The following is a 15578-nucleotide window of genomic DNA, read 5'->3' as shown; positions in this document are numbered from 1 at the left end:
AACATATTAATGAAAAACACCTAGGGGGGATCTAATAACCATGATTTCTTAGAGCAGGAATGACATTTTGAGGTCTATTAGTTCCTGCTGTGTAACAAGTCACAAAAATCTAGCAGCTTCCATGTATAATCACAGTTTCTGTGGATCAGGGATGTGGGTGCAGCGTAGCTGGGTGCTCTGCTCGGGGTCTCCCCAGGCTGTGATCAAGTTCTCAGTTTCTGTCTCATCTGAGGCTGGAGGTCCTCTTCCCAGCACACTTGGGGCTTAACAGAATTCATTTCCTTAACAGCTGTGGGACTCATGGCCTGGACCAGCAGGAGAATCCATGTGGCCTCTGAGAACACCTGTGCTCCCTTTTAAGGGGATCCATTGGATTAAGTCAGGCCCACCAGGATGATGATTAATTTAAGGTGTGGGGCCTTAATTACATGTGCAAAATCCCTTTCCCTTTGCCATGTAAGGTGACATCCCCATCTCCTTTGTCATATAACCCAGCCTACTCCTGAGTATATAACATTAGAGGTTGGAGATCACGGAGGCCATCATGATCCTGCCCACCGCACAGTTATCCGCAGCAACTGTCAGGTGACAGGCAAACATCTGTGATTTATATTGGGAACCAGGTCACAGGAACTAATCTCCCTTTGCTGTGTTGTCCAAACTCTCCATGGAAAGAAGGACTGAGTAGTTTTGTGACAGATGTGAGTTTCTACCAGCACAGCTCATGGACATCTGAATTGTCCATTTGACCCAGGTCATGGACACCTATCTGTGTGTCTTCTTCTAACCACACTTCTAATCACACCAGCTCCCCAGTGACCATGTGCATTCCATGATCTGTGCCCTCGAACGGCGCTGGCCAATAGAAATATAATAGGAGCAATATATGTTGTTTAGAATACGTCGGTAGTTCCTTAAAGCCAAGTAAAAAGTAATAGGTAAATTCATTTTGACAATAATTTTCATTCACCCCGTTTACCCCAAATAGAATCATTTCAACATGTAATCAGTATTAAAAAATTAATATCACAGATTCAGTAAAGGTTTTCAGACCCAGTTGTGTGTTTTATGCTCCCAGCACATCTTGGTTCAGACTTGCCACAGTCCATTGCTCAATCGCCCCACATGGGGAGTGGCTGCCACACTGGAAAATGCAGAATTTGATGCTGACCACTCCCACATTTCTGACTCCAGCTCAGACCTTTCCCCTGAACTCTATACCCTCTATACCCACTATCCCCCTGCATAGTGCCATCCCCCTTTCAATGACATTTGGTTATTCCCTAGAATTGTAGAAATGGTTTGTTACAATTTTTTTGTTTGTAGTAGCAGTACAGAGCAACAGTAACTGATTGGGTCAAAACACTAGGAAATTCGTGGGGGGGAAGGGTAAAAAAATAAACAAAAAAATCTTGCTAACCATTTGGAACAATAGCCAAAAAAAATTTTTTAAAGAAAAGCTTCAGAATTCACACAGCGTACACTGTAGCGGACACTGATATTTGATTAATGGAACTTGATAAAAATTTTAAATCTCTGCTATGTTAAGAAAATGAAAAGACAGAGCACAAACAGGGAGAAAATATTCAAAGTGTATCTATCTGACAGACTTGTATCCAGAAGCTATAGAGAACATTTACAATTTGTGAATAAGGAAACAATGCCACTTTTAAAAATGGGCAGTAGACTGAACAGACACCTAATAAAAGAAGATACACAAATGGTCAATCAACACATGTAAAGATGCTTATCAAAATTCATGGTCAGGGCAATGGAGATGACAGGCACAGTGAGCTATCTCTTCATTCCCCCTGAATGGTTTAAATTGACGACTGATCTTATCAAGCACTGGTGAGGATGTGGAGCAACTGGAACTGTACATACACCCCTTATGGGATTACAAAGTGATAGAATACACTGGAAAACTTTTGGGCAGTTTCTTATGAAGTTAAACATACACTTAGCATATGACCCAGCCATGTGCTCCTGGGTTTACCCAAGAGAAATGAGTGTGTATGGCCAAGCAGAGGGGCCCATGCTGCCTCCTCTCACGTGAAGAAGGGCTGGGGCGCTTCTGGCCTAGCTCCCATCTGGCCACAGTGCTGTGGGTGGGGAAGACTGGGATATGAACGTTCACGGCCACTTCATTCATAATACCCCCAATCTGGAAATAACCCAGCAGTGTGGCAGCAGGAACACGGATAGACAAACTGATACATCCATACAATGGAATACTCCTGAGCAATAAAAAGGATTGCACAACTGTTAATATGTAACAACTTGGAAGAATCTCAGAAGCATTATGCTGAATGAGGGAAGATACAAAATAGCAAATACTGTGTAATTCCATTCATAGAAACTTTTAGAAAAGGAAAAGCTACAGTACAGTGACAGAAAACAGAAAGTGATTGCTCCTGGGTTGGGTGGGAGAGAAATTGACTGGAAAGGGTCGTGAAAGAACTTTCTGAGGTGATGAATATATTCTACAAGTTGTATTAATCTTTACTCAACTACAGATGGTCCCGAACTTACAGTATATATTAGGATAGCCTCTCGTGATGCTGGGCTGCAGCAGCCCGCCTCAGCTCCTCAGCCATACAACCACACAGGCCAACAACCATACACTTACAACCATTCGTTTTTTAACTTCCAGTACAGTATTCAAGAAATTACATGAGATAGTCAACACATTATTATAAAATAGGCTTTGTGTAAGTGGTTTTGCCCAACTGTAGGTTAACGTGAGTACATTTAAGGTATGTTAGGCTAAACTGTGACGTTAGATTAGATGTGTTGAATCCACTTTTGACTTCCCGATATTTTCAACTTCGATGGGTTTAACAGGACATAACCCCATGGTAAGTCCAGAAGATCTGGAGTAACTTTTTCTGCAAGTTGAAGAAAGCTTTCTGGAGGAGCTGATGTCTAAGCTGCATCCCGACAGAAGTGCAGGAGTTGGCCCACAAAGGTAGGTGGGCGTTCCAGGCAGGGGCAGAGAGGCCAAGTCGCTAGAGTGGGGTCGCTGGGTTTAGAAAACTTGAAACAGTTAAGTAGAGGGAGAGTGGTTTAATGTCTTGGAGCCTGAGCCGTATTCCTGGCTTGTTTTGGAACTCGGGACAAGTCTTTCCTCTTTGGGGGCCTCCCACTGCTTTAGTTTTTCCCTCAGATAAATAGGCACAAGCTCCCTAGCTTTCTTGTTCCTCCTGAACGCCCCTGGGCTGGGAGAATCCACCGAAAAGAAGATGAGTGACAATTTCTTTGGGCCAATCGCTGGAAATTAAAGACCCTGTCTTCCTCCCTCCTATTAGGCCAATCGTCGTATTCTCCTTGAGACCAGCGGCGAGGTGGAGGCTGGCCAAAGGCCGTATGACGTCAAATTTCGGATAAACCTATAGCAGCTACTAAGAGGCGGAACTTTTTGGTGATGGACAGCTATATTTCAAGATGTCCTCGTAGCGCGAGGTCTGCCGGGAAGCAGTGCTGGGGGCTGGGGGTGGTTGTGGGGGAAAGGGGCGGGAACTCCTGGTTGACTTTGCCCAATCATCAGTCGCAGATCGTGCGACAGACGGGCAGTCTTTCCCATCCTGGTAGACTTAGGGGAGCGGGTCTCTTCACGCCAGACTGGGCAGGTCCCTCAATTTTGATGGACGTCTGCTTTGCCCAATCGCTTTGCGGTGTTTCCAGACGGGCCGCCTCCACTGCCAATGAGATCTCCTGGCGAAGTAGTGGTGGGCGGGCCGTGGACCCTCCGGTATAAGGCGGTCCCGGGGGAATGCGGAGAAAGGGGGGGGTTTTCGGCGACCGGAGGAGGAGTAGGTTCGGGTGAAGATGGCGGCAGCCGAGGCCGCGAACTGCATCATGGAGGTGAGCTTCTGGAGCGCCGCCGAGAGCAAGGGGCAGTTTGGGAGTCGATGTTTTATGCCTCGGTTGTGAGGAAGGGGCTCCGAGTCGGAGGATTGGGCCCGAAGGCCCCCAGCCTTACGGAGGGGCCGCCGCACGCTCCTGACCTGGGGTTACAGTTAGATGTGCGGGTTGCCTAGTTTTCCCGGGCCTGCGGCACCTGACCAAGCGGAGAGGCCCGTGCTGCCCCCTCTCACGTGAAGAGGGCTGGGGACGCTTCTGGCCTAGCTCCCACGTGGCCGCAGCGCAGTGGGTGGGGAGGGGGTGTGCCGTGCCCGGTGGCTCGACGAGCTCCACGTGCGGGACAATGGCCCCGCCCCTGGCCGGGGGAGGGGCGCCCCGGGGGGGCGGGGAGGAGGCGCCGACCCTCCTTCCGAGGCCCCCCAACCGTCCTCCCTGGGGATCACGACGAATACCTCAGGGTGGGACTTATCTTGCGGCCCTCCGCGGAATAAAGAGTCTTTTGGGAGGGGCAGTGTATCCACTCTGTACAATCCCCTGCCCTGGACCGAGCATCTGCTTAGGCATCGGTCCAGGTTTCGTGCACTGTCGGGATGGGATTGGAGGAAGACGGGAAATAGGTTCCTTTGGGGCCCCACGTTTCCGGTCCCTGGATTCTCCGCGGCCCCGGGCTTTGGGAGCTGGGGGGGATGGGGCATGCCCCTGTGACCTCCCTCGGTGTGGTGGTGGGGCCGCTGGCTGAAGATCTCTCCTGATAAGGCGCCATGCACCCCCTTGTGGCCATTTCTGGGTGTGTGGGAGGGACATCTTTTTCATGGGGCGTGTCTCAAAGCCCACCTCCCCGTTGGAGCCCTCCTGTTTGCTGGGAAAGGGATGTGATGGATACAGGCTTATATCTTTACTCCTATTGGAGCCTTTTCTCTCCCCGGCGCATTTGTGAAGGTGGGAGATGACCCCACCCCGTCCCTTCCTGAGGCCCTGTTTGAGGGCCCTGAGGCTGGATGCCTGAAATGGTTTCCCGAGAGGTTTGGTTCTTGTGCAGAGCCAGCCATGTGGGGTTGGTTCCGGTGCTGTGTTTCAAGCCCTCTTGGGGTTTGTCTGGCGGTAATATCGATGGTATTGAGAAATGGGCCCCAGTGGGAAATCCCCTCACCAGCCATTCTTTATGGTTGCAGTCGCTGCCTTGGGAGAATGGGGATGGGGCTTGGAGCCCTGTGGGTCATGTCTGTGACTCTGTGCTTCTTGGAGCCTGTAGGGTGTTTACATCTGGAAGAGGCTGATAGAGCCTCCGTATTCCCACCCCTTACCTTGTAGCACTGGGGGACAGCTCCCAGGAGTCAGTCCAGTGACTCTCATCCCACTTGGCTCCCTCCTGGACCAGAGCCTTAGGGGTAGAGCAAATACTTTCCCCAGAGGTTGCCTCAGGACTTGGCCCCACACTTGGGGCACTGCGGGGCCTGGGGTGGTGTTTGAGTGGGAGGAGATGGGCTCGAGGGTCCAGAGTCTGGTCTGTTCGCAGGGACTCCCACCTTCCTGGGTAGAGGGTAATAAGCGGGGAGACTGGCTCCGTCTGGTTTTGTTTTGGGCTCCCTGAGCCCAAGGCAGGAGCTAGAGGCCAGGGTGCCAGCTCTGGTGAGTGTTGGTGTGCCACGCCTCCTTTCCGTAATCCGCTCAGACAAGAGACTTATTAGCAGAGGTGGCAGATGCCCAGTGGGTACACCCTGCCAACCCACTCCCCCAGCTACTCATGACACCCCAGAATGGGTGTGTGTGTCAGGAAGTGTCACCTAATCTGGGGGGATTAGATGAAGAGGAGAAGTGACAGCTGTCAGTGCCTGTGTGCCCACAGGATGCCAGTTCCTCTGAGCTGGATGGGGGAGGTGTGTGTGGTCATGTGCCTGGCCAGAGAGGGGGGCAGTGTGGGGTGGGCCACCATCTCTCCAGCCATAGGTGGGACAGAACCCCTTCTCTTCCCTCCCCACCTCTTCCACCCTTTTAAAAACAGCCCTACCTCTTTACTTGCTCCCTCTGCCACCACTCCCTGCCACACAAAAGGAAAATTGCAGGAAACACCTCCCCTCCCCCAAGAGCCGGGGGTCCCCTGGCCTGGCGTGGCCCTCCCCTAGCCACTCCCAGTAGCTAATCCTTTCTCCCTGTTACTCTCTCCTAGAATTTTGTAGCCACCTTGGCTAATGGGATGAGCCTCCAGCCGCCTCTTGAAGAAGTAAATATCCTTTTGTGAGACCCTTCCCCACATAAATATATCTTGCCACACATTAGGCCCTTTCTGGGGGTCTAACCTTCATTCCTCTTCCTTCAAACCAGTTTATCCTGTGCCCCGGAAACATTTAGTACAAACTCCTTCCAGGTCTGGCCTCTCCCAAGTATTGTGGCTACTTCCTTAACTCCACTTCCAGCCCCCCTTTGCCCTTCCCAGTTCTGCCTTCCCCTCCTCTCCCTAGCTGTGGGCTGAGCTAGAGACGGGGGCAGAGAGACTGGAGAGATGGTAGGCGTGGCTGAGGTATCGGGGTTCTACCTGGATGGCGCTCTGGGGGGGTCCTGGAAGAGGAAAATGGATTGTTTGTTAGGTTTGGGGGTTTGGGGAGGCAGCATGGCAGGTGGGGTCTATGAGGTTGCCGTGGTACAATTTGGGGGGTAGTTCTATACTCCAGGAAGAAGTAGGGACTTGGAAGTGTAAAAGGTCTTGGAGGGCCTCCAGATTTGACCCATCCGCGTCCTCCCAGGTCTCCTGTGGCCAAGCAGAAAGCAGCGAGAAGCCCAACGCTGAGGACATGACGTCCAAAGATTACTACTTTGACTCCTATGCTCACTTTGGCATTCACGAGGTGAGTGGACAGCTCCTAAGGCTGCTGAAGCTCAAGGGGATTAATATTTGGGAAGGCTGGCACTGAATCTCCCGCGCAAGCGCACTGCATCCCCTGGCAGCAGGCCACCACTCTGTGCGCGAGGCTGACACCCCGGGGTCGCCGCTCTCTGCCGTTGCCTTGGAAACCGGGCTTAGCCAGGAGCTCAGTGGGGCGCTGTTGGGCTGCTGTGCGCGCGCACCGTGCATGCCTGTGATATTAGCCAGAGGTCAAGGCGTGCCGGTCTCTGCTGCCCTCTGGTGACGGGAGGTGGGACTGTCCCCCAGCTGGTCGTGCCTTGTGTGCCGACGGTTTCTCCACCCTTACCAGATAGTGGAGGCTGAGGTTCCAGCAGCTGGGATGGGTTCTAAGGATTTTTCTTTTCATTTATTTCTGTCTCTTTCTTTTAATTGTGGTAGAATATATAAAAAAAAATTTGCTGTGTTTAAGAGTATAGTTCAGTGTCATTAAGTTACTGAGGACTTTTTAAACCAAGGATCGCTGGAGTTTTTAGGAGGCAGTGGTAGAATATGGCTACGGTTCAGTCCATCCAGTCTGGTTTTACAGATTGGGAAACTGAGGCACAAGGAAGGGTAATGACTTGTTCCAAGGGGACTAAGCAAATGGGAGGGCTGAGTCCAGCTCTCCAAACTGTCAGCATGTCAGAGGCCAGGGCAACCTGTGTTTCAGCTGGGCACAGGCCTGTTCGTGCTATCTTTGTAACCCATGCCCTCCCCCAGGAAATGCTGAAAGATGAGGTTCGCACCCTCACATACCGCAATTCCATGTTTCACAACCGGCACCTCTTCAAGGACAAGGTGGTGCTGGATGTGGGCTCAGGCACAGGGATCCTCTGCATGTTTGCGGCCAAGGCTGGGGCCCGCAGGGTCATCGGGGTGAGTTTCCTAGGCAGCTGAGCCGGCCTGGGCGGAGGGATGGAGAGGGGGCTCCTCAGGGCTCAGGGATTGGATGGAAGGGGATGCGGTCTGAGGGTAGGATGGGGGGTGTCTCACCCTCCCTTCTTCCTGGGCCCCCAGATCGAGTGTTCCAGTATCTCTGATTATGCGGTGAAGATCGTCAAAGCCAACAAGTTAGATCATGGTGAGCCCAGGAAGAGAATGGGTTTGCGGGGATGGCCTGGGTGATTTCCTGCTTCCCCAGGGCCCTTGGCAGTGGGGTGGGGGCCGCTGAACACAGATTCAGCCATTCCTCCCCTGTTGGACTATAGGCTGCCAGCAGCCTAAGAATCCAACCTTCTCAGAACCTATGACCTTTAGTGGTGAGCATGTCTGCCTCTTAGAAATTGAATGGTGGAATCTCAAGCTTGGAGTCCTAGTCTTAAAATGTTAGGGTGAGAAGCATCTTTAGTTTCTCTGGGGAGTGACAGGGTCATGTGGTTGACACCTGAGGGCCCACAGTGAGAAGCCTCCATGAAGGCGCCCTTCCGCAAGGCCCTGAGTCCAGCCAACACTCCCAGAGATGTCCGCACCACGAGCAACAGCACATGTAAACGTGGGCTACATTCACGTGCATGTTTTTTCCGCAATACATTTCATACAGATCTTTCGCCCTTTGCTTTTTTCACATGCTTGACAGGTAGTTTAACATGTTTCCGGAAATTGAGAGGCTGTTGCTTTTTTTGGCGACAGCTGTCATGAGCCCCTTCTGTGCCCTGGTTTTCTTCATTAGGCCCTTGGTGATACTCACTTAAGATGCATCTGGGATTTCATCGCTTCACACGTAATGTAATTTCATGTTCAGACTAGTGTATCTGTGAGGTCAGATGATAAAAGTAGGATTGCTTGGATCAATTTACTTACGTGAATAAGTTGGGTAGATGTTCCCGAATTGCCTTTGAGTTCTCACCTGCAGGGCCAGAGGGGTAGCGAACATAGAACGATGGTGGGTTTTCTGGGTGTGAGGGCTCAGTTTCTAGCATTCTAGAAACTGACGTTATTTTTTTTTTGTCATTAGAGATACTAATATAATAATGCCCCAGCACCCAGCACTTTAGCTTTTATGTATCTCCATTTGAAGAAAATTCCAACCATGATACCATTTCCATATAAATCCTGCTGTGTGTGTCTCTGTATTGGATAAGGCCTTTTTTAAAATTATTTTTTATTAAGGTATTGATAAACACTCTTATGAAGGTTTCACATGAAAAAAACAATGTGGCTGCTACATTTACCTATATTATCAAGTCCCCACCCACACCCCATTGCAGTCACTGGCCATCAGTGTAGTAAGGTGTTGGATAAGGCCATTTTAAAAACATGACTCTGCTGTTAGTGAGGAAATCTTCACATCACCTGATACCGAATCCACATCAGATTTGTGCTTCTGCTTCAATATACAGAGTGGTGAATGGATTTTAAAACTGGGTTAGCAGTGTGGCTTCAGCTCACAGAGTCTTTGCAGATGCCCTGGTGCCAGCCCTTGGCCCTTCCTTGAGAAGATAAGGGCTGCCCCAGTGGGGTCCCCAGGCCTAGGCCCTGCAGGGGAGGTAAGCAGATGGTGGGGGCTGGTCGCATTTGCCCGTCTGCCCCCTGCAGTGGTGACCATCATCAAGGGGAAGGTGGAGGAGGTGGAGCTTCCGGTGGAGAAGGTGGACATCATCATCAGTGAGTGGATGGGCTACTGCCTCTTCTACGAGTCGATGCTCAACACCGTGCTCTACGCCCGAGACAAGTGGCTGGTGAGGCCCCTGGCAGGGTGGGAGCAGCTCACACGGGCTAGGGTCCTACAGCTGCTTCTTGGACACCCAGCAGGGTTCCGGGCAGCAAACAAAAGCTGTGCTAGGTGTTTGCCACCCAGAGGACTTAATACAGGGGACCGGCTGGCTGCACAGCTGGTGGAAGGCCTTACAGCCACAATGGGATGTAATGGGCACTGGAACATAGACAGGGACAAGGTGGTGGTATGGTGCCAGGAGGAAGTTAGCGCTGGGAAGAAGACCAGAGGGCAGAGAGAGAGGAAGTGACTGGAAGGCCATGGTTCCAGGTGCTCAGATCAGAGCAGGCCTGCCAGGGGAAGTGACCGAGAGCTGAATAAAAGATGGGAAGGAGCTGTGTGGGATCTGAGGGAAGAGCGTTCTGGGCAGAGGAGATAGTGCAAAGGTCCTGGGGCAGGAGTGTTCTTGCTGCATGTTGGGAGCTGAAAGGCAGTGCATTGAGGGTCTGGGAGAACAGTAGGGTGTGAGGAGTAGAGGGGCCTGTGCAGAGCTCATGGGGCCTATGGACCCCCATGAGATGTTGCTTTTTGTCTCAGAGTAGCCAGGGAGGGTTCCGAGGATCCTTTAGAAGCTCTGACTTAGGTGTTCCTAGACATCATCTGGCAGCCATAGGCGGAGTAGACTAGGGCATGAAAGCAGAATCTGGGAACCAGTGAGGAAGCCACTCTGGAAGTCCAGGTGGGAAATACTGGTAGCTCACACCAGGGTGGGACACAGTGGGTGGATAGAGACCAGATTGTCAAGTTTGGGGGCAGTGGTCCAAGGCCCCCCGCCTTCATATCCTCACCCTACCCCTCTACAGGCACCCGATGGCCTCATCTTCCCAGACCGAGCCACACTGTACGTGACAGCCATCGAAGACCGGCAGTACAAAGACTACAAGATCCACTGTGAGCTCAAGGCCCTGAGGAGCACGTGGGGCAGGTGGGCTGGGCCTGGGCATCCCCAGTGGGCTCACCCCTCCTCCCTACCTGCCTCCCCAGGGTGGGAGAATGTGTACGGCTTTGACATGTCTTGCATCAAAGATGTGGCCATCAAGGAGCCCCTGGTGGACGTGGTGGACCCCAAGCAGCTGGTCACTAACGCCTGCCTCATAAAGGTGAGGTGGTAGGTGTGGCCAGGTGTCAAAGGGTTGGAATCAAAAGGCAGAACTGGCCCTTGTGAGAGACCTCAGGGCCTGGTCTATTTGCCCAAGTTTCTGGGAATCTGACTTGCCTGTCAGCTAGAGGTGGCCCTAGAGGCCCAGAGAAGCCATTTCATCCCTTAAGCTTTGTACGCCAAGGAGACCATTGGGTTCTGAGCCAGCAGTGGGTAAGACCAGACCAGCTGCCCACCCCTGGGCACAGGGCACACCTGAGGCAGGCAGCCCCGGCCCAGGCCAGTGCACTAAATGCAGGAAGCCTGAGGCCACAAGCCAGTTTATACTTGCGTGGACCACTAATGTAGAATACCATTGATTTTTGCATCCCCCAATGTGCAGCACATAGTGTGGGTTGAGACCCCACAATGACCAGACATGGGTGAATCCCAGAACTGTGCTAGGACGTGTGAGGTGGGCAGGACTGGGTGATGGGGTGAAGTTCACGGGGCAAGGGAGACACAGTAGGCAGACGCTGACTGGGCCGGCTGCCCTGTCCTGGGCCAGAACCCCCAGCTTTGCCCGAGTGCACCAGGGGCAGGGGGCTGCCGGAGCGTTGACATGATCTCATTGGCAGTATTTTAATGTCACCATCTTAGCTGACAGGTCAAGTGAGACGTGGGTAGGAGAGGGCAGGGGTCTGCCCAGCACAGGAGACTGGGCCGGGCGCGGGCAGCATGAGGACAGAAAGGAGCCAGGTGATATCCAGGTAGAAGTTGTAGTTCCAGGAAGAGGACCTGTCCAGTTTGGGTTTAGATGTGGGAGAGAAGGGAACGGAATCCCTTGGGGCGCCCCAGCTTTTTCACTTAAGCGCTGGGCCCGGGTGTCGGGTTGTGGGACTCACGGGGCCTGTCCTGCAGGAAGTGGACATCTACACCGTCAAGGTGGAAGACCTGACCTTCACCTCACCCTTCTGCCTGCAAGTGAAGCGGAACGACTACGTGCACGCCCTCGTGGCCTACTTCAACATCGAGTTCACCCGCTGCCACAAGCGGACAGGCTTCTCCACCAGTGAGGCGCGGAGCGAGTGGGCACGGGGGCGTGAGAAGCCATGTTCCTCGGCCAGCCCTGCCCGCTAACCTGAGTGGCGTGTGCCTTAGTTTCCCTACCCACGAGATACAGGCAGCAGTCCCTCCCCATGATGAGAGAGGGGAATTCAGGGATGTGTTGACCCCAGTCAGTGCCCAATAAATGGTCACTGGGTGGTGTGCCTGGCAGAGGGACGGGCAAGGCCACAGACCAGGGCGGGAGGGGCAGGTGCAGGAGACTGAGGGGAGGCCAGGCAGTTGACCGACTCCACCCCCAGGCCCGGAGTCCCCATACACACACTGGAAGCAGACGGTGTTCTACATGGAGGACTACCTGACGGTGAAGACGGGCGAGGAGATCTTCGGCACCATTGGCATGCGGCCCAATGCTAAGAATAACGTGAGGCGCTGGGAGTATCTGGGGGGCATCTCTGCCTGTTCTGTGGTCCTGGAGGCCCTCAGTTCCAAGCCTGCCGGCCGGCCTAGCTACACTACTATATACCTCTGCCTGTTTGGGGCCCTCGGGTCTGTCTACATGGCATGGTTTTATTGAGCACCTGGCTGGTCCATGGGGACCCAGCGTGATTTGGCAGAACCCCTGCCTTCCTGAGTCTCCCTTTGTATACATGGGGGCACAGTGACACGTAAACGTCATCTGGAGATGACTTCTGGGTCAGGCTGGGAAGGATCAGGCAGGTATTAAAACAGATTGGATGGGGCTGGGTGAGAAGTGGCCGGGGGCGAGCTGGCAGGACCACATAGCCAGGTATGGGGCACGGGGTGGGGACAGGGCTGTTTCTTCCCCCTGCTTTTTTCCTCCTGAGCACCAGGCAGGGCACAGCTGCCATCACTTGGAGGAAGCAGTTCTGGGGCAAAGGTGGGAGCCCCAGTGCAACCCGGGGAGACCCTGAGTGGGCAGGACAAAGGTGTACAGAGCCCAGTGCCAGGCTGCATGGAGCTCAGGGAGCAGGGTGGAGGGGGCACCAGGTCGTGCTGCCTTCTCTAAGTCAGGGACGTGAGAGATTCTCACCCAGGGGTGATTTTGCTGCCTCCGTGGGGCATTTGTCACCATCTGGAGCCATTACAGGTCGTGGAGCCAGTAGAGAAGTGCCCCTGGCGGCCATGGGTAGAGGCTGAGGATGCTGCTGACAGTCCTGCAGTGCCCAGGACAGGAAAGAAGGGGCTGCTCAGCCCCAAATGGCAGTGCAGAGGTTGAGAGACCCCAAACCAAGGAGGCAGCAGGAGACACCGCAGATGGGGGAGGAGGACTTGGAGAGGAAGCTGGGAGCCTCGGTGGAGGGCTCGCAGTGAGAGGACTGTGGGCAGGTGTCATTGGTGACCGCCCTGAGCCTGTCCAGGGAGTGCTGGGCAGGGCGCAGGGGACCCAGGATGGGGATTGGCTTCCGGAAACGGGAGGAGGTGGGAAGTACCGCGCTGGGGTGGGGCTGGAGCTCTGCCCAGGTGTTGCTGGAGGAGGGAGTGTGGCGGACAGAGGTTTGCTTATAAAAGAGGGAAGAGCTGACTTGATGACGGGAGCAGTTTTGATGGGGGAAAACCTCATGGTGGGAAAGACAGGAGCTGAGTTCTGTCCCCCCAGGGGCAGTTTGCCTGGATGCCAGGTGGGTTTGGGCATGCCATGGCTGTTACTGGGAGTCTCAGGGTTCAGGGCAGATGCTGTTGGGTGGGACCAGCACTGTGGCTCCAGTCCGGATGTGGGCTGAAAACGACCTGCCACGGCTCTGGGGAGGGTGTGGAGACAGCTGGGGGTAGAGCCTCAGGTGTGTGGGGTCTGCACCCCCTCTACTGCCTACTGACCTGGAGAGTTCTGGGTCTCTGCCTTCCCCGTTGCCCCTCACATGTCCCCTCTCTCCACAGCGTGACCTGGACTTCACCATTGACCTGGACTTCAAGGGTCAGCTGTGTGAGCTGTCCTGCTCCACCGACTACCGGATGCGCTGAGGTGGCGCCTGGTTTTCTCCCTCCCGGGCCGGCCGGCCCCATGTGGGCCCAGGGGCTTTGGCATTCTTAGGCGGTTTCGGGGTCCCCCTTCCTCTCCCTCCCTCTCCCACAGAAGGGGGTTTTAGGGGCCTGGGCTGGGGGGTGGGGAGGGCACATCGTGACTGTGTTTTTCATAACTTATGTTTTTATATGGTTGCATTTACGCCAATAAATCCTCAGCTGGGACCACTCAGCTTTCTGGGGCGGAGGGGGTTGGGGTTCCATCTGCGAGTGCAGCCCAAGCAGCTGGACATCCCCTGTCCCCACTGTGTCTGGGTCTCTCGCTCCCTTACCCAGGCTTTTCGGGGTCTCAGTTTCCCACAGCCCCCTCTCAGGGTCTTGTCTCAATCCTCATCTTACCTCTCCCAGGGTCTCCTCATCCCTCAGTGTTGGCATCCCCCTATCTCAGATCCCCTAAGGCCCTGTTGCCTCTAGGCTCCACTGGGCAGGGCTCTTGCTCCCAGTTGGCCTGCCGGGCTCCAGGAGGAGGGTTGGGGGTGTAGGTTCCCAGCATGGCTGGGCCCTGATGTTTCCCAGAAAGCCAGCTCACAAGCCTCCCGGACCACACTCTTTTCCTCTCTTCGGCTGTTTTTTTCTGTCCAGGACCCTCCAAGGCCAGGCCCCAGCTGACTGGCAGTGACTACTGCCCTGCCTTCTATAGCTGGGGAAATGGGGTTGTGGGGTATGTTGGGGGGATAGAATCCCTTGATGGGGGCAGTTCCTGTTGCCCCAGCCCAGCTTGGAGCTTGGGGTGGGAGCTGTAGCGCAGGGTCTTCTGCCCCACTTTACAGAGGTGGACCCCGAGTTATGCTAACTTTCAGAACTCTCCAGGGGCAGTGGTCTATTCAGCCTTTGCTGCAGGCATGGTGTCCACCTGCCCTCCCCCATTCCCCCAGTCCCCCGGCCCTGTGCATATATCCTGTTGCTCCAGCACGCTGCCCACACACGCCCGTCAGAAATACCATTCTCCCCTCCAGTACAGCTGGAGCCCAGGGTCATCAGGCACCTCGTGTATCTACACCCATTCCTCTTCCATGATGGTGTCAGCACCAGGCACATTAGGGCCCAGACACTCGGTCCACATACCCAGGTTTGTCTGTCCCACTTGGCCCAGCCAGCCCTGTCTCAAAGTTGCCTGGCCCCTGAGACTCCAGGGTCCCACTACCTAACTGCTGGCTAGGTCCTTGAGGGGTTGACGAGGTCAAATTTATACTGGAACCCAGTTTCCCTGCCCCCACCCCTTACTGGCAGCGCTTTGCAATGTCACCACCTGCAGGTGTCAGCTGCTCCACCTTAGAGGGGTCGCGTTTCCGGAGGCCTCTCCGGGGCACTTTAGCTGTCTATCCAGACTTATGGCGTCAGTTTTCCCCACCTGGAAAGTGGGGACTGACCCTGATTTTCCCCCCGCTAAAGCGGGCGCTGAGCTTTTTGGGCAGTGAGAAGGAGCGGGGCAGCACCCCAGTGGAACCACTTTACCCACCGGTTTCCTCGACTGTGCCCTGACCCACGACGACTGCCCACATCCTCCTGCTGTTGCCCCTCGTCTCCTGTATCCCAGGGGACCTAGACTACAGGCAGGTGAGAAAGGCTGGTGGTGCCAGGGGCAAGGTGCCAAGAAGACCCCAAGGGGCGTGCATCTTTATCCGGCCACGGTTCTCCACTTCGGTGGAATAGGAAGGTGATTTGTAAGCAGCCCCACCCCCCCACCTCAGGTGTGGGTTCCCTGACCCCACCGAGCCCCATTTCTCCAATGGAGTGTTTGAACCCAATCTTCTCCCACGCTCCTCCTGCAGGCGGCCCGGGCCTCCCAGTACCGTGGGCGCCCCTGGCCACATGCCAGACGCACGGTATGCCAGAGATCATATACTGGGTCTGCTCCGCCGCCGCCAAGGAGCTCTCAGAAGGCCGGCCGTGAGCCCCAGGACCACCACAGCTGTGGGCGCCGCCGTCGGCGC

General features: G+C 54.4%; 1 protein-coding gene across 4 annotated transcripts; it reads left to right on the top strand.

Moving 5' to 3' along the window:
- The first annotated feature begins 3713 nt into the window (after positions 1 to 3713).
- On the top strand, positions 3714 to 13809 carry PRMT1 (protein arginine methyltransferase 1). 4 transcript variants are annotated; one of them, XM_017665652.3, is made up of 11 exons: positions 3767 to 3864; positions 6032 to 6085; positions 6606 to 6707; positions 7466 to 7621; positions 7763 to 7826; positions 9281 to 9423; positions 10262 to 10349; positions 10443 to 10558; positions 11458 to 11608; positions 11904 to 12025; positions 13501 to 13809. In XM_017665652.3, exons 1-11 carry the CDS (start codon positions 3829 to 3831, stop codon positions 13582 to 13584), a joined length of 1116 nt encoding a protein of 371 aa, XP_017521141.1. In that variant the 5' UTR covers positions 3767 to 3828; the 3' UTR covers positions 13585 to 13809. The 4 variants fall into 4 exon arrangements, with proteins under 4 accessions (XP_017521142.1, XP_017521141.1, XP_036861824.1 ...); XM_017665653.3 differs by lacking the exon at positions 6032 to 6085 and having other exon boundaries at positions 3714 to 3864; XM_037005929.2 differs by lacking the exons at positions 3767 to 3864; positions 6032 to 6085 and adding an exon at positions 6349 to 6367.
- Positions 13810 to 15578: the final 1769 nt, after the last annotated feature.

The sequence above is a fragment of the Manis javanica genome, chromosome 17, assembly GCF_040802235.1.
Source record: "Manis javanica isolate MJ-LG chromosome 17, MJ_LKY, whole genome shotgun sequence".
NCBI lineage: Eukaryota > Metazoa > Chordata > Mammalia > Pholidota > Manidae > Manis > Manis javanica.
This window is presented reverse-complemented; position numbering and strand designations above follow the sequence as displayed.